Source organism: Paroedura picta, chromosome 6 (assembly GCF_049243985.1).
Source record: "Paroedura picta isolate Pp20150507F chromosome 6, Ppicta_v3.0, whole genome shotgun sequence".
Taxonomy (NCBI): Eukaryota; Metazoa; Chordata; class Lepidosauria; order Squamata; family Gekkonidae; genus Paroedura; species Paroedura picta.
The window spans coordinates 25583944-25605545 of NC_135374.1; the positions used below are offsets into that span (position 1 = coordinate 25583944).

The 21602-nt window shown below is 43.4% G+C and overlaps 2 protein-coding genes across 9 annotated transcripts in view; one reads left to right on the forward strand and one right to left on the reverse strand.

Annotated features, from left to right (window-relative positions):
• Positions 1-12534, forward strand: part of FRY (FRY microtubule binding protein) — a 223475-nt gene extending 210941 nt beyond the window's left edge. For 6 of the 8 annotated variants that reach the window (XM_077341830.1, XM_077341829.1, XM_077341823.1 and 3 more), the window contains 4 exons: positions 4334-4351; positions 7118-7228; positions 9297-9499; positions 11111-12534. In XM_077341830.1, the coding sequence (XP_077197945.1) occupies positions 4334-4351; positions 7118-7228; positions 9297-9499; positions 11111-11369 (591 nt within the window). In that variant the 3' untranslated portion in view covers positions 11370-12534. The remainder of the gene's footprint in view (positions 1-4333; positions 4352-7117; positions 7229-9296; positions 9500-11110) is intronic. The other 2 variants (XM_077341825.1, XM_077341828.1) reach the window with 1 other exon arrangement.
• A 3764-nt stretch (positions 12535-16298) lies between these two features.
• On the reverse strand, positions 16299-21313 carry ZAR1L (zygote arrest 1 like). The gene is made up of 4 exons (XM_077341831.1): positions 20586-21313; positions 18672-18764; positions 17555-17629; positions 16299-16616 (listed from the first exon to the last, which is right to left on the reverse strand). Exons 1-4 carry the CDS (start codon positions 21249-21251, stop codon positions 16473-16475), a joined length of 978 nt encoding a protein of 325 aa, XP_077197946.1. The 5' UTR covers positions 21252-21313; the 3' UTR covers positions 16299-16472.
• Positions 21314-21602: the final 289 nt, after the last annotated feature.

The following is a 21602-nucleotide window of genomic DNA, read 5'->3' on the forward strand; positions in this document are numbered from 1 at the left end:
GCACAAGGCCGCCAACTCTGCAGGTTACTCCCAGACCAGGGCTGAGAAGATAGGCCCTGCATTCATCTGGTTGTTGGAGAGAGGATGGGTCCAGCCAGGGACCTTTCCATCTACAAGAGTACTGACAACAGTTCTCTCCTGCATGCTTCTTGGGGAGGGTGTCCATCCTGGAGATATCCATTTCAGGTTTGATGCCTCCCCATCCTGTCCATTATAGGGTCCAGAACCTACACTTGATAGCATTCTCCCAGAAACCACTTTCCTGGAGCACCTTCTTTGGTGGGTTGTAACTCAGACCTCCTAAGTCAGGGCATGTAGGGGGCATCCCAGGGGGGTCCACCATGAGTGATGCCTCTACCTTTCACAGGTAGTTCTATAAGTTCCTAAACCCTTGCCTGTCAAATTCCCTGAGAATCACTCTCTTGGGGGCACCTTGTTTGATGGTCCATAACTCACACACCCCAACTTGTAGGGCACAAAAAGGGGAAAGAACATAACAATCCTTTGGGGGTACCTGGTAACTCTAAACCCATCGGCTAGATCAGCTACTAGGGTGCTGTAGTATTGAATACTAATGGTGGGTCACCATCCTCCCCAACATTCTTACTCACCCTCTGTACTAGGCAGCACTCTTGATCTACCTGCAGCAAACAGTAAGCGATGAGCATGATGCTACTGCTGTCAGCGATGTCCTCAGCATTGGTACCATTTTCAGTTACAATTGGTGCTTCTGGATTTCCAAATGGAGTTTTCCATTTGGTTTCAGGAAGGAAGCATGCCTCTTGAAAGCACTAAACTGGAAGGGTAGGAGGGACTGAGAAGTGGGGCTGTTTGGCAGCTGATCAAGGGTTCTTCCTTCTGTTTCTTGTCAGCCAAGAAGAAACAGAGGGCATTTGATGGTTGCCTAGGAACCCTATCTGTCTCTCTCCCAATCACTTTACAGTTTGAGGTTTCCAAAGCACAGCTGGCGTGAAGTCAGCTAGGATGTTTCCTGGTGACTGTTGCTGCTTGATATTAAATATCCTGGCAGGAACATGGCTAAAAGAACCATCCAGACTCACTTTGGAGGCTAGCTAGTTGGGAGCATTTTTTCAGGACACGGGTCTTTTTTTTATTAGGACCTACTAAAACAAATTAAAAACAGTGAGCAAGATTTTGATTTCTCTGAAGCTTATTATACAGTTTTTAATGGGCTGGGAGCTGCCAGGTCTGGTCAAGGAGGAAAAGAGGATGTATCTAAGCCATCTTGTGGCTTGTATAGAATGTGTTGCAGATCTGGTTTCATTAGATGGTGCTGGTATAACTGCTTGAAGGTTTCGCTGCACTCAGTGGCTTGGGAGCCACAGATGTCTCTTTGACATGCAATCTGTGGCTCTCCTGAGCGCTGTTTCCAGGGTGGCACCAGCCCCTAGTTTCAGGAAAGTGGCCAAGCCTTTTCTGGTTGGTAGCTGGTTCCCACCTTGAAACAGCTACCCCAGAGGAACAGCTAAGTTGCAAGCGGCCCTGAAGTGCAAGCCTCCTACCGAGCTCTTTTGGTGGCTGGTAACTGCGAAAGAGCCTCTTGTGGCGCAGAGTGGTAAGGCAGCCATCTGAAAGCTTTGTCCATAAGGCTGGGAGTTCGATCCCAGCAGCCGGCTCAAGGTTGACTCAGCCTTCCATCCTTCCAAGGTTGGTAAAATGGGTACCCAGCTTGCTGGGGGGTAAACAGTAATGACTGGGGAAGGCACTGGCAAACCACCCCGTATTGAGTCTGCCAAGAAAACGCTGGAGGGCGTCACCCCAAGGGTCAGACATGACTCGGTGCTTGCACAGGGGATACCTTTACCTTTACCTTTAACTGTGAAAGTGTATCTCCGCCAGCCGTAGACTGTGCTAGAGCTTTCTGATAAGAATATCTCTCTTTTGTTTTCTGTGTTGAATTGCAGTGTGTCCTGACAATTCCATCTTTCTGGAGCTATTATTATCAGTGCTTCAGTCCAGCTATTTTATTTGATAGGGAAAAGCACACTTTAATTTTAAATATATCTGTTTATCTTAATGCCCTGCATGTACCCTGCTTTTTTTGAACTTACTGGTCTGAAGCACTGCTGCAGCTAAGGGAGGAGGCAGCTACGTTATTTATTTTATTGATTTATTACTATTATGGTTAGGTTTTTATGCCGCTGCTCCTAGCATGCCAGCCAGTGGCGGCTCACGACATAGTTAAAAACATAGTAAAATCCACAGCAGTAAGAATCCCCTCCACCCTCCCCTGCTTACCAAGCCATAAGAATGCTGTCATATGTGCCCAGAAGATTTAAGAACCAGGTGCCAAAGGCATCAAGGCCCCAGAGGAGGGGCTAGGTCTTCCTCAGCTTGGCCTCAACCAAATGCCTGGTAGAAGAGCTCCGTATTACAGGCGCTAAGGAACTGAGAGAGCTCCTGCAGGGCGCTCAGCTCTTCTGGGAGCTCATTCCACAAGGCAGGGGCTAGGGCTGAGAAGGCCCTGGTCGATGCCAGGCAAATTTCATGAGGGCCAGGGATCACCAGCCTATTTGTGCCCACAGAGCCCAGAACCTTGCAGGGGGTATAGGGAGTTAATTGTCCCCTCATATACTATGGGCCCAGACCACGGATGGCCTTAAAGTTTAATACCAAAACCTTGAACTTTATCCCGTAAACAACAGGTAACCAATGCGGCTTCCTGTTTCTCGCTGGGATTGAAGGCAGATCACAAAATTTGACAATGCAATATGATAAACATCATCAATGACATAATAAAACTGGATTATGAAATTAGAAAACAATGCAATAGAAACAGAAGGAGACATAAGAAATGCAGAGCAGAAACTGGATTACAGAAATTAGAAAACAATGCAGTAGAATTTTTTTAATGAATACGATAAATAGTGCTACAAACGATAGCCCTTTTCCCTTTGCCATAGGGATACCTGAACAATTCCATCTTACTACAGCCCCATTCTCTTTCTAAAAATGCCTGGAAAGCTATGACCCAATCCTCCATGGAACAGTCTATATTTGACATTTTCCACATGTTGTCTAGCAGTACGCCACAAGGAATTTCTTTCAACACACCTCGCGTGTTCTGTGCTGGAAACTCAGTACCCAGGAACGCTTGGGCCCAATTTGCAAAGTTAGAAAATCATGCAATAAAATTGGAATCATGGGATACAAGGACAGGAGTCTTCAGCCCCCCCCCCCCACACACACACACACACACACTGCTTCTTTCCAGTGTTCAGATGGTCCTGGGGAGCTACTTTTTGATCAGATGGGGAACCTTACCTAAATCGAAGGGTTTTATATATTTAGACTGTAAATCTGAAAGTCAGGCACCCTGATCTAGCATTGTTGTTGTTAGGTGCGAAGTTGTGTCTGACCCATTGCGACCCCATGGACAACGATCCTCCAGGCCTTCCTGACCTTTACCATTCCCCGGAGTCCATTTAAGTTTGCACCTACTGCTTCAGTGACTCCATCCAGCCACCTCATTCTCTGTCATCCTGATCTAGCATAGGTGATTCCAAAGGGGCAATTATGTTCCCCACGTTTCTTTGATTGCCTTGCATAAGCAAGACATCTCCAGACACAGAACTGAACAACTAAGTTCACAGCTGACCCTCTGCCTTTCCTAACACGAGTGATAAGTGCTGTCTAGATGGGGATCTCTCTGACCGTTTATGCACTGGAGGTTTCATGCCGGGCTGCAGGCTGGAGCTTTAGTCGTGGCAGGTTGCCCCACCTCTTCCTGCACTCACACGAGGGAGCATTTAGCCTGGTGCAACTCACCCACCCCCGATTTGTGCACCTGCACAGGAGCTGGGGCAGTAAAGTTCCCAGTGCATAAATGGTCTCTGGCAGGAGTGAGTGGCAGTTTCTTCTGCAGCCTGTTCAAGAATACCCCAGGCATGGGATTCAAGTGGAATGTAACAAGTGCTCCCTTTTCACGGTGCTAATATTTTTCTTTTAAAAGAATGATCCTTCAAAAATAGATGCTATTTTAAGGATTTTCAACAGGACATTGATAAGATACAAGAACCTTCTGTTTTTAGAATAAGCCAGGCAAGCTTTCAGAAATAGCTGCGTTCAAAACGCAGATGCTTAAAGGGACTGTTTTAGAGCCATGATTATTCAGATAGTTTTTGTTAAGCTTTCAGTGCCCTGCATGTTGTGCAGTTGATACGTTCTGAATCACTTAGCAAACTGAGACAAGCCTAATGCTAATACTGCTGACAGACTAGTAAAGGTGGCTGTGCTTTTTCCAATTGCATGCATTACACTGACACTATACTTTCTTTCCTTTCCTTTTTCCTGTGCCATGCTTGCTGTGTAGCAAATGGAATCTCTTGCAGTAAGTTAAAAAAAAGTTCTTTCATATTCTTTGTCCATTAAAATATGGACTAATAAAACACCAGTTCACTGTTTTAACTCTTAGCATGTTTTCCCTTTACTTCTTTTCTTTTTGCTCCCCTTATTGATTCACTCTGTGATTATGGGGAATCGGTGTTTGAATTGCATTTTATTTCACAGCTCCCTGGGGAGCTTCAACAGATGGTACGTTTGTCCTTGTCACACGCAGTTTAGGATTGTTATTTATATTTATTTGTGGGAGAGGCAAACAAACCTCATGCTTGCTTGGTTAAAGTCTACTTTAAAGTAATTGTTATATTAAAAGAAACAATGTCTGTTACGCCTCCAGGGGGGGGGAGTATTAAATCAGGATTTGATATAGTGAAATATAAGCTCACTTTGGTGGTTTCATTATATCACTGCAATATGAAGAAATAAATGGATTCCAAGTTGGTGTATAATAAATAGGCCCAGTCCATCCTTCTGTATGGGAGGGAATCCCCATATGTATTCTTTTCCTCTTCACTGACAGCCCTCAGCTAGATATTCGTGTGCTGCAGCAAACCAATCGTTTTTATGCAAGAGGTTTGTCCATACTTCCTGTGCATGAATCTAATCAGCCCACTCTTTCCCAAGACCGGGAGATCTTACAGGACATCAAAATTTTGTCTACCTCAGTCAACATAAACCAGGGTTCTCCAGCATTTTTGAGCCTGAAGACACCCTTGGAATTCTGACACAGGGTTGTAGGTGCAACCAGAAAATAGCTGTCACAGGAGGTGAAAATGCCAGGAAGTGAGGTTGTGTGTGACTCTAGTAATAATTGTTCAATCAGAAGCTCTGCTTAACAGGATGCTTTTAAAAATGAGTATATTGTTTACAAATGTTTTCTTGTGGACATAAAGCTTATTTTCAGTCTCACAGTGAAAATTGTTGTGCTGCGGCAGTAGCTGCGGCCAAAGCGATGTTTGCAATCCCAGTCAGAAATCCTGCTAGACAAAAGTGCCACCACCTGACCCCACCCACTTTCTGATATCACTTAGCGCAAGGTTTCCCATCCATGGTACTGCGGTACCCTATAGCAGGGGTAGTCAACCAGTGGTCCTCCAGATGTTCATGGACTACAATTCCTATGGGCCCCTGTAGTCCATGAACATCTGGAGGACCATAGGTTGACTACCCCTGCCCTATAGTATTGCAAAGGCCTCTCAAGGGTACTGTGGATTTGGGGGAGCCTTCGTACCCTGTGCCTGCCGTTTCTAGCTGCATTTAAACTTTTTCCAGCTGAGACTCCTCTCTCTTCCTGGGGGCACAGCATGGAAGCATGGCCAGCTGACATCACTTCCAGCTACCTTAAAACCCGAAGAATATTTCAGCGGTACCTCCACAGTCAAAAGGTTGAAAAAGGCTGGCTTAGAGGGTACCAGGAAAAGTGCCACTCCATGCTAGGTTGGGGATCGCTGGCATAAACTAAGTGCAATCTTAAACAAGAGTTACAACCTGTAAGTCCACACTGCTTAGAACTGCACTGTTAGGTTAACAGTGACAGTGACCTTGAGGTTCAGAACTATAACACAAAACATGAGACTTAATATGAGTCTCATGTTTGCACTATAGTGATTACAAGACCGTTTTGAAGTTACATTATCAATCATATGTATCCACATATGGTCACAATGTGAAGGTCATCACCCCTGTAAAGTATGTTTATTTTGGCTTAACTCAATTAGCTATATCATCATTCCCATAGAAAAGCAAGTGCCTTACTTAAGTATGAGTACATATAACTTCTTTATAAATTATAATTAATTATTGGGTTGTTTGTTTGTTTTGGGGGGTTGTTTTTTTTTTGTTTTGTTTTTTTTTGCAAAATCCAGTGTTTATTCTTTATTTAATCCACTTGGATTCAAGGCTTCAATTCAGTGATGTGCAAATGGAAAAATCTACATAGTGTAGTTCTGTTTGCAGAAGGGGTTGCACAGGTCTTGTGTGACATTTCATGCTCCCATCCTAGTTTGTTCCTATATATACACTATAAAATAATAAAATAAACATACATAAAATCTTGTGCAACAAGGCCCTCCCTCTCCCATCCTTTCCATTTTGAAAATGGAGAAGCTGTTAGTTTCAAAACCCTGGGATTGGTTGCAGTTAGACCGTATGCAAGTGGGAATGCAATAAGTTTGACAGTGAAGTATGTATCTTTTTCTCTGCATTTCCCCTTCCTCTAGCTCAAGCAAAAGTATTGTGTTGGATCTAATGACATGCTACCATTTGTTAGTGAAGTGGTGCCTGCCACATTTGGAGAGGAAATACGTAAAATTAAAATTAATGGTCACTAAGATAGAGCATTGAGATCAAGTTTTTGCTATTATTTATTACTACAGGGTTTTTTTAATTCTGATTTTAACACAATAGCAGAAATATATGTTGTACACTGCCCCAAGACTGGATGCAGAGGAGAGTTAATAAATCAAATAAACAATCAAACACATCCAGGTGAAAAAAGACAAAATCCTGCAAAAGGGGAAAGGCCAGACTTTTTTTTAAGCTCAAATTTAAAGAACAAATGAAGTGGCATGAGAGGTTGTTGGAGAAGTGACATATACTTGTCATTTACCCTTTGATTTACAGGGATGTTTTGTCTTATTTCAGCATTACTTTGTAACATATTTTTCATTTTTCAAAGAACTTTATTATTGAAATAATGAAGTCCATTCTATGGTTTTTTATTAATAACTTCCGCTTCTATAATTTATTTCTTTAGCAATTGGAACTGTGCCAGAGATTATATAAGCTTCACTTCCAGTTGCTGTTGCTTTTTCAGTCGTACTGTAAACTCATCGGACAAGTGCACGAAGTTAGTACGATGCCAGAGGTATGTTGCAAAAACCAAGCCTTCTGCTGCAAAAGCAGCTGGGCCTTCCTGTGCTGTGTTTCTTTTACTTTCTATAAAGTCAGTTTTCCTTGCTGAAGATTGCAAATGATACCACTTCAGAAAGTTTAGAACATTCCTTTGGTTTAAAAAAAATGTTGTTGGGATTTAAGGAAGGGGAAAATAAAAGAGCCAAACCAGTCAGTAAGAGATAAAAGTAAGATCAGTGCCAAAGGTGCAAGTAAAGTAGAAATACATTTTATTACTCAGAATTCCTAATGCTTTTCATGAATAGACTTCTTCAGGGAAACTTATAATATACAGTATACAAATACATTGCTGAGTTCTGATCCTAGTAATAGTTATTCAGTTAAAATATGTAGATAAGTAAAGTTAAAAAAAGAGTACAATTTGTATGGCATAATAACAGCTAGGTATGAACCCATTCAGTATAACTGCTAGGACCTATTCTATCCTTATGGTTGCATGGACAAGGAGAGAGAAAAAAGCTTCCTGCATGTAAGAGATATAAGCTAAACTATCCAGCACACAAGTTTTGGCTCAGTTTTAAAAGAATCTTTGTCTTGGATGAACATTATAAACCTGGTATTCCTGCAATGTTACTTCAACAAGAGTACAAGATCAGTAGTATATGCCAGTGATTAGTTGATGCAATATCTATGGTTTACATAAGCTGACACAATTCCTGTCAGAGTCTAAAGCCTGACAATCCACTCTGTTTCTTTTTCAAAAGCAGCCTCTAATTTTGACAAGTTAATTTTTGCACTGCCCAAGGATAACCAGACAGACCGTGATTGGTTTCAATAGTGTGTTTAGCCAATGGGGAACATGTTCTTTTCAATTTAATAGTACTTTTGTATTCTGCTATGCATATTCTTAGGCCCCTGGTTGTTTTTCCACTATAAAGTTTATTACAGGGGCATTGGACAATATATATATACTAGCAAGAAAGCCCATTGCAAGCAGGAATGTAATGGGTGCTAAGACCCAGTGGATACTGGGAGGTGCAGATCTCTCTCTTTCCCTGATTGGCCCTATTCCAACTCAGACAGCTGGACACGTTCCACCCCCCAGGCTGTTTCACAAATATATAGAGGAACCATGGATAAGGATAACCTGTGTAGGTATATTTTGTAAAATCCTTTACTATATGTATATATATATTTATCTAAAGCATTGATGAAATATTTCATATTGCATGTTAACTTACAACAATTACAATTTCCACAGGCAAAGTGTACCTGGGAAGAATTAGTGTTTGATAAAACTCTTTGATGATTAACATATGAGTTCTATTATGGACTAGATGTTCCCTCTGATTCCTAAAGGCAGTCAGGGGCTTCTCATCACATAAGGGAATATTCTCTAACAAACACCAGTTTTTACATATACTCTTCTTTTGACTCACACTTGCATTAGTATAAAAGACTATATATAATCTTATCACATTCATGAGTAATTTCTTGCTGTGTGATGCCAAGGTTTTTAAATAATCAGACTGTAGTATGTGATTTGAATAGCCTCTCTAGCTATATCGGGCTTAATAAAAGCTTTCCTTTTGAAGTTGCACAATTTAATCAATTTCTTCTATGCCGTAAGAACTGGCTGAATGGTATACTATTCCTCACATGTTTGGGGTAGTGACTGTGGTGTCATGGGGGTAAGTTTCAAGATCTACTCCCAGGCATTGGGAATCAATTGGATCACTCAGTGGTAGTGATAGGTGCTAAACCCTAAAATTCTATGAAGAATAATTAAAGATGGGAACCAGAGTGTGGTGACTGGAGGTAGTAAGGGGGAGAATGAGATTTCTTCATCCTCCTGGGTCCCCCACTTGTCCTATTTGGAAAACTAAATACAAAGAAATATGGATCAGTTTAATATGGAGTATGCTTTTATTTGTGAGAATGCTAAATAAAAAGATGCAAAAAAATAAAGTGTATGCTCTACCGTGGCTTTAAAATATGGACATTTTTTAATATAGTGGGATGATTTCTAGTGTAAACAAGTGCCTTGTTGAGTCTCATCCCCCCCCCTTCCTCCTCAACAGCTACTGAATATGTCACGAGAGCTGAGTGAATTAAAGAAGAACCTTAAGGAAGCAAGCACTGCCATTGCAACGGATCCACTGATTTTAGAGTGTGGTAGCTCAGAACCCATGTTCATTTCTACAGAAGTAGCCATACAATCTATGCTGGAGTGTCTGAAAAATAACGAGCTTGAAAAAGCTCTTTACCAAATAAGGGAATGCAGGTAAAGTTCCACTTAGAAGCTTATATCATGTGTTAATTTGCATTTCTTATTCTAAAGAGCTCTAGCTTCGAAACTGTTCCTGAATTCCAGTGATGGCTTTGATTTAAAAGGCCTGGCAGATTAAATGCAGAGACAGAGCAATTTTGCTTCCTCCATGTCTAGGCATACTTTTATTATAGCAGCACTGTGTCCATGTTCAATAAGAACGTGTTTACAAGAACTGTCGGACACAGGCTAACAGTCTCTAGTCTGCATTTGCATATACTGTGCATAGCTGTGATGTGCATTAATGTATCTTGAGAAGTTCCCAGTATGCTGGACTGGATCCAAAGAACAATGAATGGAAGGAAAATAGCCTTGTGTGCTGCATTACAGGTTCTTCTGCAATGCTTTGATATGTATTCTGTCATAGTTCTAATGCAGTGGTTCTCAACCTTCCTAATGCCACGACCCTTTAATACAGTTCCTCATGTTATGGTGACCCCCAACCATAAAATTATGCAAGGGTTCTTTCACAGAAATTAAACCAAAAACTGACCAATGGCATGAAGATCCATTGTTCATGATTATATATAAATTGGGTTTCTTCTGGGGTTTCTCGCTCTTTTCTGCTGCTCCAGACAAACACTCTCAATCTACCCCACAAGGCTGTTGTGTGGATGCCCCCCCCATCCAAGCTGCTTGCCCTGCCGCGACCCCAGTGAAAGGATCATTCAACCCCCCAAAGAGGTCCCAACCCCCAGGTTGAGAACCACTGTTCTAATGCTTCCACTTGTGTAAAAAGCTGTGCAAGCAGAAAATCATGGCTGGATTTTGTTTGGCTTTATTTCTGTTGTAGCTCATAGTGTATAAAATCACCATCTGGCAATAGAAAACACTTTCCACATGTGGAAAGGTACCTTGTTTGAACATGCAGTGACTGATGCTGTTCCCTGTCCTTTTTGCCTGTTGACTCTTCCAGAAGTCAGCAACAGGACAATTTTGCTTTAGCTAGCGTGACAGAGGTTGAACAGCATTTAATCATGACTTATGGACTGACTGATTAGAAAGAAGTTGTGAACTTGCATTACAAGATGTTGCTACTACTTAAGACATCTTTCTAGAAATGCTTCTACTGTGCGTACTAGTTTTCTGAGAAGAGCTCTGCCATGCCAAACTAAACAGTGGAGGGTTTGTATCCATGGTGACTCCAACCCACATATAACTACAGATGTAAAGGAGGAAGTAATTCACTGTAATTTTAAGTAATAAATACATATAAGAGTCACATGGCCAAAAGGCAACTATAAGGATGCCTTTTCAGTTGCATGGTGTTCCTGTTCATATTACCCAAAATTATCACTTTGTGCACCTGCAATGGATAGGGAGATTGATTTCTTTTTTGGGCAAAAAGCAAAGTAACGTGGGTATAGCCTGATCATGTCAGAGCTCAAAAGCTAAGCGGGGTCGGTATTTGGAAGACAGACTACCAAGGAAGACTCTGCAGAAGAAGGCAGTGACAAACCACCTCTGCCTTCGCACTTGCCTTGAAAGTCAGCCATAACTTGATGCCATTTTTTACACATTTTCTCTCTCCATTATTTTGACAAGCATTATGTTATATTGTTGCAGGAGTTTATGGCCCAATGACATCTTTGGAAGCAGAACTGATGATGAGGTCCAAACCCTGCTAAATATCTACTTCCGGCATCAAACCCTTGGGCAGTCGGGCACTTACGCACTGGTGGGCTCTAACCATAGCCTGTCCGAAATCTGTACAAAACTGATGGAACTGAACATAGAGATCCGGGACATGATCTGCAGGGCTCAAAGCTACCGGGTTATAAATACTTTTCTTCCAGAGTCCAGTGTTTCTGGCACAAGTCTCTGACAAAAGCCTTGTGCCCCCTTTCTTATTCAAGTTGGGATTGCTTCCATGCTGGGGCAAGGTGGTTCAGTACCTTCTCAGCCTTAGAAAGACTTGGTCAAGTTGTAGTCAGTCTTGTTCCCTTTACACCATTTTCCAAGAAGAGTTGGGCAGAGTTTTTACCGTGCTGCAATACTGTAAGGACAAAGGTAGCATAGAATCCTTTGTGTTGTGCTGCACAGACAAAATGCATTTCACTGGGCAACTGCAATTCACTACTGAAGAAGCGACTTCCATACATACCAAAGACTACTACACTGAACAAGACTTCCTTTCTAGAAAATTAATTTTAGGTTGGCAAAAGTGCAATCTTTCCTTAACTTGAGGATTTTTGTTTTTTTTAAATCTTGTACATTTTTTTTCCTTTTGACCAAGTTAAAAAATAGGCAGAATGAAGCTAGCGACAGGACCCTGCAAGACTGTCGGTTCGAAAGCTGAGAGCCTGTATGTATGAAAGAGGGTTGTAAAGAGCTACAGCTATATGTATACTGTAATTTAAACACGATCACTGTATCTTTTAAAGGAAAAAAATCAAGCTGCTATGAAGTACATTTCCTGATGTTGCTAGGCTACTGTCTTGGAAGGTACTAGATCCTTTTGAAAAAGGTCTGTTATTAAGACCAAAGTACCTTATGAATGGACTAGGAAGATTTTTTTTAAAGATTTTGGCTGCTTTTTACTAGAGGGTTGCTTTTATGAATATATTTATATTAAGTACAGTTGGTCTGGCTTGAATTGCCATTTTGTAGGAAAGCATCACATTGCTGATTTAATTCTTTTGAACTGCCCCGCATGCATTTTTTAATTTAATATACATTTGGAATTTAACAGTAAAAGCATTGCATAAAACTTGAGTTCACTTTCCATTTCTTAAAGTATTTTCTTTGTAATTTTTATGTTTTTCTTTGCATTTTTCCCCTTACATTTATTCTGTCAAGTGTTAAATGGGTGCATGTTTCTCTTCTGCACATCTAAGACACTTTTTCAGGCACTGCCTGTGTCAATTAATATTTCTGTAAATACACTTTAAAGGTTTTTGTGAAGTACATTTTGGTTGATATTTTGATCAGAACAGGATTATCTAAATATAAAGATGATTATAATATATATACATACATATATACAAAAATGACTGTGTCTGGAATTAATCTTTTTTGAAACCAGAATTCAGATCAGTTGGGTTCATATAGTCACTGCACACCAAACTTCACAGCATTCCACATACTTGGTTTGAGAAAAGCCACCCCACCCCAGTGGTTATTACAATTCTACCTTCACTTGCCTTGATATACCAAGGAATTGTGTTCAGGGGCCATGATTTGTGATACTCAGTGAGTATCACATGGCTCAGTGAGCAGTGTGACTCAGTAGCTAAAATAGCAAATGGGATCTTGGGCTGTATTAAAAGAAGTATAGTATCTAGATCATGTGATGTAATGGTTTCTGCTATGGTAAGACCTCATTGGGAGTACTGTGTTCAGTTTTCAGCACCACAACTGAAGAACGATATAGAGAAACTTGAGTATGTCCAGAGGAGAGCTACAAAGATGGTGAGGGGTTTGGAGACCAAGTTGTATGAGGAAAGGTTGAATGAGCTTGGTCTGTTTAGCCAGGAGAGAAGAGAGAAGAACAGGTGATATAACCATCTTTAAATACTTGAAGGGTCGTAAGATAGAAGTTGGAGCAGGGTTGTTTTCTCTGGCTCCATAACTAATGGGTTGAAATTAATTCAAAAGTATTTTCAGCTTAACATCCAGAAGAAGTTCCTGGCAGAGCAGTTCCTCAGTAGAACAGGCTTCCTTGGGAGGTGGTAGATTCTTTCTTTGGAAGCTTTTAAGGAGGGGCTAGATAGTCAGATGACAGAAATACTGATTTTATAAACTTAGGCAGATTGTGAGTGGGTAGGCAGGAAGGGATGTGTCAGTGTTTGTTTCCTGTGGCCCTTCCTTGTATACCCAGGGAATTGCTGATTGCCACTGTGAGATGGTAAGTGAATCCAACCCAAGCTGGATTCTGAAGATTTTTGGTGGTGGGTTGGAGGAGGACACTTGGGCAGGACAGCCACCCTCAGTGGGTGTTAACCGCTGAGTGACACTTAAGCCATGAGATATGCTCTTCATCCAAGGCCTTACCAGAATATATAGTGGGACAGATAAGTAGTGATGTGTTTGTGGGAATATTCCTGAACTGAGAAATTATGTGTGGGTTTTCCTTCCTGATCTGCTAGCTTCTGTTAAGCTGAAAGTTTGCTGTGGTGGCTTTGTTCAAAGCTTTTCCAAAGCCCAGCTATCAGATGCCTACTACGTCACCCTAGTACATATGCTTAATGCACTCAAACTTGTGAGACAGCTCTTCTCTTTGTAGAAGTGGTGTGCAAACCCTTCTGTAGACATTCATCTATGTTTAATTCTTCACTTCATAAGACTATCAATTTACCAGGAACAGATGTTGGGTTGACTAGCTTATAATGCTACTTTTGAATGCGGATAAGTAACAAACGGCCCTCCAGCCATGAAGAGAATTGTCTTGCTAGGACCATGGTAAAAATTTGGTTTTGCAGGCAGGATATAAATGTATGTATTTAATATTGCGAGATTCTGCACATCTACCTAATAACTGTAAAGCCCTTTAGACTGTCAGATATTATAGAACCTATTCACGTTTGAGGGAGTACACTTGATTAGCAAAATACGGTTTGTGTTCCTGAGCTACTGTTTTCCTACCAAATATAGAAATTACGCCAATAAAGGTACTCTGATCGGATATGAAGAAAGCACGCAATATTAAAATGCGAGTTTTGTCCTGAAATGTTTACTAGACCATTTTCTAATCATCACGCCAGCTCTTGAAAGTCAGCTTGGAGCAACAACTGCCATAGTATTCATGTTCTCATTTGGACTGGCTTAGTTTTATTTGTACCTTTAAACCAGCGGCCCCCAACCTTTTTAAGACTGGGGACTGCCTGCATGGGTGGAGGGAGAGGGTGGCCAGGCCGCCGGTGGCTGCGCCTGCCTCTTCACCCACCCCCAGCAGCGAGAAGCTTGCCGGGCCGCGAGCAAAGCGGCCACTTTGGCGACCACTTAGTTCACGGCCCGGCAAGCTTGTCGCTGCGGGGGGGAAAGAGGCAGGTGTGGCTGCCAGCGGCCCGGTGCAGAGGCTTTCTGTCCACGGCCCAGGGGTTGATGACCCCTGATTTAAACTATGTAATTAAAAGGAGTCCCTGAACTATGAGCTCCTAAATAATTTAATAAGCTCCAGATTGCAGTTGACCCAGGAACAGTAAGATTTTTACCACATCATCTTCGTTTTGATAGCACAACCCTCTTACCAGAGCAAATTAATTTCCCATTCAGTTACCAGTCACTATAGAATTAAAGTTGGAAAAGGCCATACGTACCCTCTAGTCCAGTGGTTCTCAACCTAGGGGTCACGATCCCCTTTGGGGTCACCTGGCCCCTTCTTTGGGGTCCCCAGGTTGGTTGCCATGGCAACCGCCTGCGGCGGCAGAACCATTGCAATGGCCGCCTCTACACTGCCTGACTGTTCTGCGCCTGTGCGTGGGCATGCACGTGCCCAATGCCTGCACGCCCACAGCCTGCGCTCATGTGCCCGCTGCCGCCGCATTTGGGGTTGCAGGATAAGAGTGGTTGAGAACCACTGCTCTAGTCCTACCCCTGCTCAAGGAAGGATCAGCCTAAAGCATCCGTGATGTTTGTCCAGCCACTGCCTATAAACCACCAGTGAGGGGGAAGCTCACCACCTCCTTAGGCAGCTGATTCCACTGGTGAACAATTCTGTGAACCTTTTTTTTCCTGGTATCATTCTACGTAGTTTAAACCCATTACTGTGGGTCCTATCCTCTGCTGCCAAAGGTAACTGCTCTCTGCCCTCCTCCAAGTGACTGTCCTTGAAATACTTAGAGAGCAATCATGCCTCCCTCTCTACCTCCTCTTCTCCAGGCTGAACATTCCCAAGTCTCTCCTCATAAGGCTTGGTCCCCAGGTCCCAAATCACCCCCCATCGCTCTTCTCTGCACTCTCAATTTTGTCCACATCCTTTTTGAAGTGAAGCCTCCATAACTGCACACAATATATTTTAATGAAGAGAAATAAATGCAGTTCAAGGGTTTTTTTTTAAATCTTTTCTTCCATTCTGTCTTGATGGGTTACCTCTTTTCTTCCATTCTGTCTTGTATTTTCTTCCATTCTGTCTTGATGGGTTACCTCTATTCCAGGAGTGACTACTCCAAGCAACTCATGTAATCACTTCCTTATTTTTCCTTTTAAAACTTCTGCACAGCTGGTGTGAGGCTTAGAATAAAATGTGTTTCTGACTCTTCCCCCCCCCCCCATCATCAGTGCTTCTATTGGCTTCTCCCATGGGAGACATAGTAATTATATTTCCCCCTGCAGAGCAATTTACAATTTGAGGTCATGGCATGCTTTGAGAAAACAGCTGAGGAAAGGTTTGCTTGGCCAAAGAATCACAGATCTTCTCTGAAGCACTAATTTTGTGCAAACCATCATTTTGTGATTAGCAACACCTAAAGAAAAAAATTAAGTCGCTCCCAGGATTAAAGTCTGCCCTCCCTTGTTCCCAAAAGATTCCATCCTAGTTAAACTGCTATAGAGAAAACCTTCTAAGCCAGGGGTAGTCAACCTGTGGTCCTCCAGATGTTCATGGACTACAATTCCCATGAGCCCCTGCCAGCATTTGCATTTGCTGGCAGGAGCTCATGGGAATTGTAGTCCATGAACATCTGGAGGACCACAGGTTGACTACCCCTGTTCCACAGGTTGACTACCCCTGTTCTAAGCAACTAATTTTGTCAATTTCACTTCAATATCAATTATATGCATATACTCACCTATTTTCATATGAGGGAGACTAGAACATGAGTTAATTCAACTTTTATTACAAGTTACAATGAAAGTACAAGAATATCCCCCAACTTTACAAAAATCTTTAATCCGTTATCCAATGCCAGGTCAGAAGCCTAAAGTCAAAACCAAGTATCAAAGTGCATAGTGCCAACACAGACTAGCCATATTAGGAAGAAGACAAACATTAGACAATATATTTGAAGCTGTAGGTATTGTCACAAGACAGTCTCTTGCCTTTGCAGCGGCCACACAACTCTTGACGGTGGGGCCTCTTGAGGTCGATGTGCCTTTTCTTCTGGGGGCAGGAGCAACGAGTCTTTGAACACAGCTTGAAAGACAAGATTTTCAATTATTAGCAGACAGATTAAGCCCTGTGCCTAAAGTGCTGATCTCTCCTATAGATATGCCTTATGTGACCAAGGGCACCGGGCAAAGCAAGAAGCCCAGACAGAGAGATATTCATTCCACTTTGAAGTCCCATATTCCTCACTGAATCCACTGTTCTAGAGCTACACGGGTGAATACCATACTCTTGTTTTGAAGGCAAGAAAAAGATCACATGCCAACATACAACCAACAAACATACCAACAAAGGCACAAAGTACCAGACCAAGACAGGGACATCCATGTTTAAATCCGTACTTCGCCACAAAGCTCACCAAGACAGTCACCACCTTACTGCCTAATTTATGGTACAAGATACATGGTCTCGCATGGTCATTTATAGACCTGTTTGTACATGAACACATGTGGCTAGTTTTGCCCATATTTCAGAAGGAAGACGCTGAGTTTTCAGGCACATTAGAGACAAGTATTTAACTGCTGCTAATGCCAACTTTATAATACTCTATTCGGAGTGCTATTTAGAAGATCTATGGGACAATGTGTTCATATGCAATGCATGTTTAAATTTATTGTGGTAGCTGTGATATAATATTCCACTTGGTTACATACATTGAAGACCTCAAAACATACCACCAATTCTATAACCAGCCTTAGTACTTATAGTTACAGCAAGAAGAAAAGGTTTTATATACCGCTTTTCTATACTCTAAGACAGCTACTTTATTAACCAAGTATTATGTACTGTTCTGAAGAAGCCTAACCCTGCTTTTATGTCGCTATAGAGAGAGAAGAGCTATCAAATAGGGTGTTTATTTCTGTGAAACAGGCATTCCTTGAAGTTCTTGAACTAACCGCAATAACAGTGAAATCCTTAACTAGGACAGAGAGGCCTAGTATACCTCTGATGTACTTATTACTTACCTGGCACATAATTGCTTCCACTTTATAAGGATTAAAGCCTTTCTGACACTTGCGACAGAGCTGTTTGAAGTAAACCTAAGAAAATGAGGTATTAGAAAAGAGAATACCAAGTATTAGGGTAAAGGTAAAGGTATCCCCTGTGCAAGCACCGGGTCATATCTGACCCTTGGGGTGACGCCCTCTAGCGTTTTCATGGCAGACTCAATACGGGGTGGTTTGCCAGTGCCTTCCCCAGTCATTACCATTTACCCCCCAGCAAGCTGGGTACTCATTTTACCGACCTCGGAAGGATGGAAGGCTGAGTCAACCTTGAGCCGGCTGCTGGGATTGAACTCCCAGCCTCATGGGCAAAGCTTTCAGACGGCTGCCTTACCACTCTGCGCCACAAGAGGCTCTTAAGTATTAAGGTACTAAGTAAAAAAAACAACCCTACAGCAAAACCCTGTGCAATATATCTAACTGCAGTGTGCTAATGTGATAAAATACACAGTGTACCAGACCAAGGCAGGGTTAAGTTTTAAACCTCACTTTTCCATAAAGCTCACCAAGACAGTCACTATCGTTCTGCCTAATCTATGGTACACAGGAACCTACTCTGAGCTCCTTGTAGGATGGACAGACAAAAGTTTACACAGTAATTTGATTGTTTCAACCAATCTGTGCTTTGTCAAAGGCACTGAAGCCTATTTACAAGCCATAACATCTCATGACTGGGGTAAATTATTATTTTTTAAGCATGCAAGTTTAACTTCCAGGTTAGTCAAGGAATATTTTGAAAATGCTGAATGGAGATATAACGGTTTCACTGAAAGTACCAAATGTGTTTAAGACAGTGAACAAATTCAGAAAATTCCACTATTTTGAGACTATGACTATTAAGCTGAGAGATCCAGCTGCCTCTAAAATATTCAAACAAGAGACCACTAATAGTTTAAAAATTGCTCCTAGTGCACTGTCTTTTATTGTCATCATCCCTGGTCCAATACATTTTGCAGATTTATCAAGCACCGTCTTTTCTTAAGCTACTATATAGTCAAAGAGAAATGGAAAACCACCCCTACCCTATTATTAAAGCTTACTGCCTATAAGAAACCTGATTGTACTCTGCCAAAGGTACCTTATTAGTTCCAGAGATGCACCATACATAAGCACTCTCCCATCTGGTCTTACAGTTGTTGCAATGGAAGTAGCCATATTTCTGTTCCAGGAACTGAAACAGGAAGAGCTTATTAACAAGGAATCTAGACAATGTACACAGATAAATCCCATAATCAATGTGTTGGAGAGAGTCTGGTTCAGCAATGGAGATTGTGGTTTGCATCCAGGTTTCCAAGGTCAATCCCTGGCATCTGAAGAGATCAGGTGGTAGGTGATGGGAAAGACCTTTCAAGATACCCTCAAGAGCCAATGCTAGTCAGTTTAGACCAGGGGCAGTCAACCTGTGGTCCTCCAAATGTTCATGGACTACAATGACCATTAGTTCATGGACTACAATGACCATGGACTACAATGCCAGCAAACGCTGGCAGGGGCTCATGGGAATTGTAGTCCATGAACATCTGGAGGGCCACAGGTTGACTACCCCTGGTTTAGACAGTGCCTATGATCTGACTCTTTTTAAAGGCATCTCATGTATGTAACAAGCTCAACATATTTTTCATGCAAAACTGACCTATTACTAGCTGCTATTTATTAGATTTTTAGCCCACCACTCTCTAGAGACTCATGGTAGGGTGTAATACATTAAATCCCCATAAAGTATCATACAAACACCACCCCAAAGACAGAACAGAACAGACAGACATGAGCTAGGATAAGATAGGTGGCATAATCCACCCCACCCCCCCAATGTGGGGTATGCTAGATTTTGCTACATAGCCTGAGGAAGGGCCGCATTGTTCCTAGCCATGGCCTCCACCAAGAGCTTCATTCTGCAGGCCCTGTGGCACTCTGATTGCTTCATCAGGATTCTCAGCTCTCCTGGAAGCTCATTCCAGATCGGGGCTATTACTGAAAAGGCCCTGGCCTGGGTCGAGACCAGGTGTGCTTCCTTAGGGCCAGGGACCTACATCTGGTTAAACTCAGATCTAGAACAAACAATAGTTAATGTGCCATTTAGTTCTTATACCCCACTTTTCACTACCCAAAGGAGTATTACCTGAAGCTTGCAATCACTTTCCCTTTCTCTCCCCACTACAAATATCATGCGTGGTAGGTGGAGTTGAAAAAGCTCTGAGAGAACTGTGATTGATCGAAGGTACTGACCAAAGGCATAAGTCACTTTAGATATTAATTCTGCAGCCACTCTAAATGGTTTCAGAAATTCTCTGTTCTACGCAACATTTGCTTAATCAAACCTATACCCACCGGATTTTGTCCTGTTGTGGGAAGCACACTCCACTAAAACCATTATTTTTCAAGTCTTCCTTGTAGTCTACCAAGCATCAATAAGTTTTTTGTGCTTGGGAAAATTAAGTTATCCTTCACTTATATTCAATTTGAATTTGGCAATTGCCCCTCTCCCCACAAAATGTTAACATTTCTACATCTTTTTTGTGAGCAGGCTTGCCAGCTCTGGGTTGGGAAATAACCGGAGACTTTGGGGATGGTGCCAGAAGTGGGCAGGGAGGGACCTCAATGGAGTATAATGCTATGGAGTTCACCCTCCAAAGCAACCACCTTCTCCAGGGAAACTGATCTGTCGCCTGGAGATGAGCAGTAAAACCAGAGAATCCCCAGGTGGGACCTGGCATCCCTACGGGGGCCTGGATAAAAGCATCCTGCCCCTTTAAAGGGATGCTATTTATCTGAGTTCCAGTTGCCCACATTCATTTTATTAACGGGAAAGGCCACTTTTCTCCGTCCTTTTCCCTGCCTCGACGGAGCAGGCTTCCCGCCTTTTCCCGCCCTTGGCGCTTCAGGCAAGGGCGCCCCTAGCGGCTAACGAGGTCGGCCCAGGGGGAAAGCCGCCGCGGAGCCTGCGGCCAGAGGCGGCCAGGTGTGGCGGGATCCGCGCGTTCTTTCGGCTCACCTGGAAGGAGACGACTTTGCCTTCGCCGCCGCCGCCGCCGCCTTCCTTGGCCGGTTCTGCGTCCCGGTCCTGCGGCGGGGCGGCTTCTTCCTCTGGGCTCCCCTCCGGCGGCTCTTCGCCCTCGGCCTTCTTCCCCGTCTCCTGGGGCTCTTCTCCTTCCCCGGCGGGCGCTTCGTCCTGCTCTTGGGGCTCCACCACCGCCTCGGGCAAAGTGAAGAGGCGGCGGCCCAGGACGGGCGAGTAGATGCCCGGCAGCGGCGCTTCCCGCGCGAGGCGAGCCGAGGGGCTCTGGGGCCGGACGGCCTGCAGCGGGCGGGAGCCGAGCGAGCATTGCACGGCGGCGTCCACCCGCGGGTTCACCTGGATGCCCACCTCCTTGGTGGCTTTGCGGAGGCGCGGGGCGAGGCCCGGGCTCACCTGCGAGAGCAGCGCCTTCAAGTGGGCCCGCTTGTAGGTGTCTAGGTAGTCCGGCGAGGTCTCCCGCGGGTCCGCCGACAGGGCGGGGGGCGGCCCTCGGTAGGGGTTCGCGATGCTGCTGTTCTTGCTCTGCTTCCAGCTCGACAGCTTTTGCTTGGGGGGCGGCCGGGGGGCCACGTTGTGGCTAGAGGTGAAGGTCCGCCCATAACTCTGGTACACGCTGTAGGGCGGGTAGACAAAGCGGTCCATAGCCCAGGAGGCTAGTTGGGTGGCCGCAGCTCCCCGCCAGCTCCCCTTTATCCCTTCGCGAGGAGCCGCTTCCTAATTAGGGCCATTGCCAATCATAGCCACACCCCGCCCCGGTAATTAACGGAGCCCTCTTGCTCCTTCCAGCCGCGTCCCCAGGCTAGTTGAGGTTTTCACCTGCTTCACTGGACGGAAAGCTAAAGCATTAGTGGATAAACCGCTGTCTGGGACCACTGGTTAGAGAATTCAACCAAATTTGAGAAACCCTGCGTGCAAATTTGTACTCTGCCCTGCAGTTTGCTCCATTTAGGCACTACCTTACTTCACAAAGGAGTTTGGAAGGTAAATTGGAGA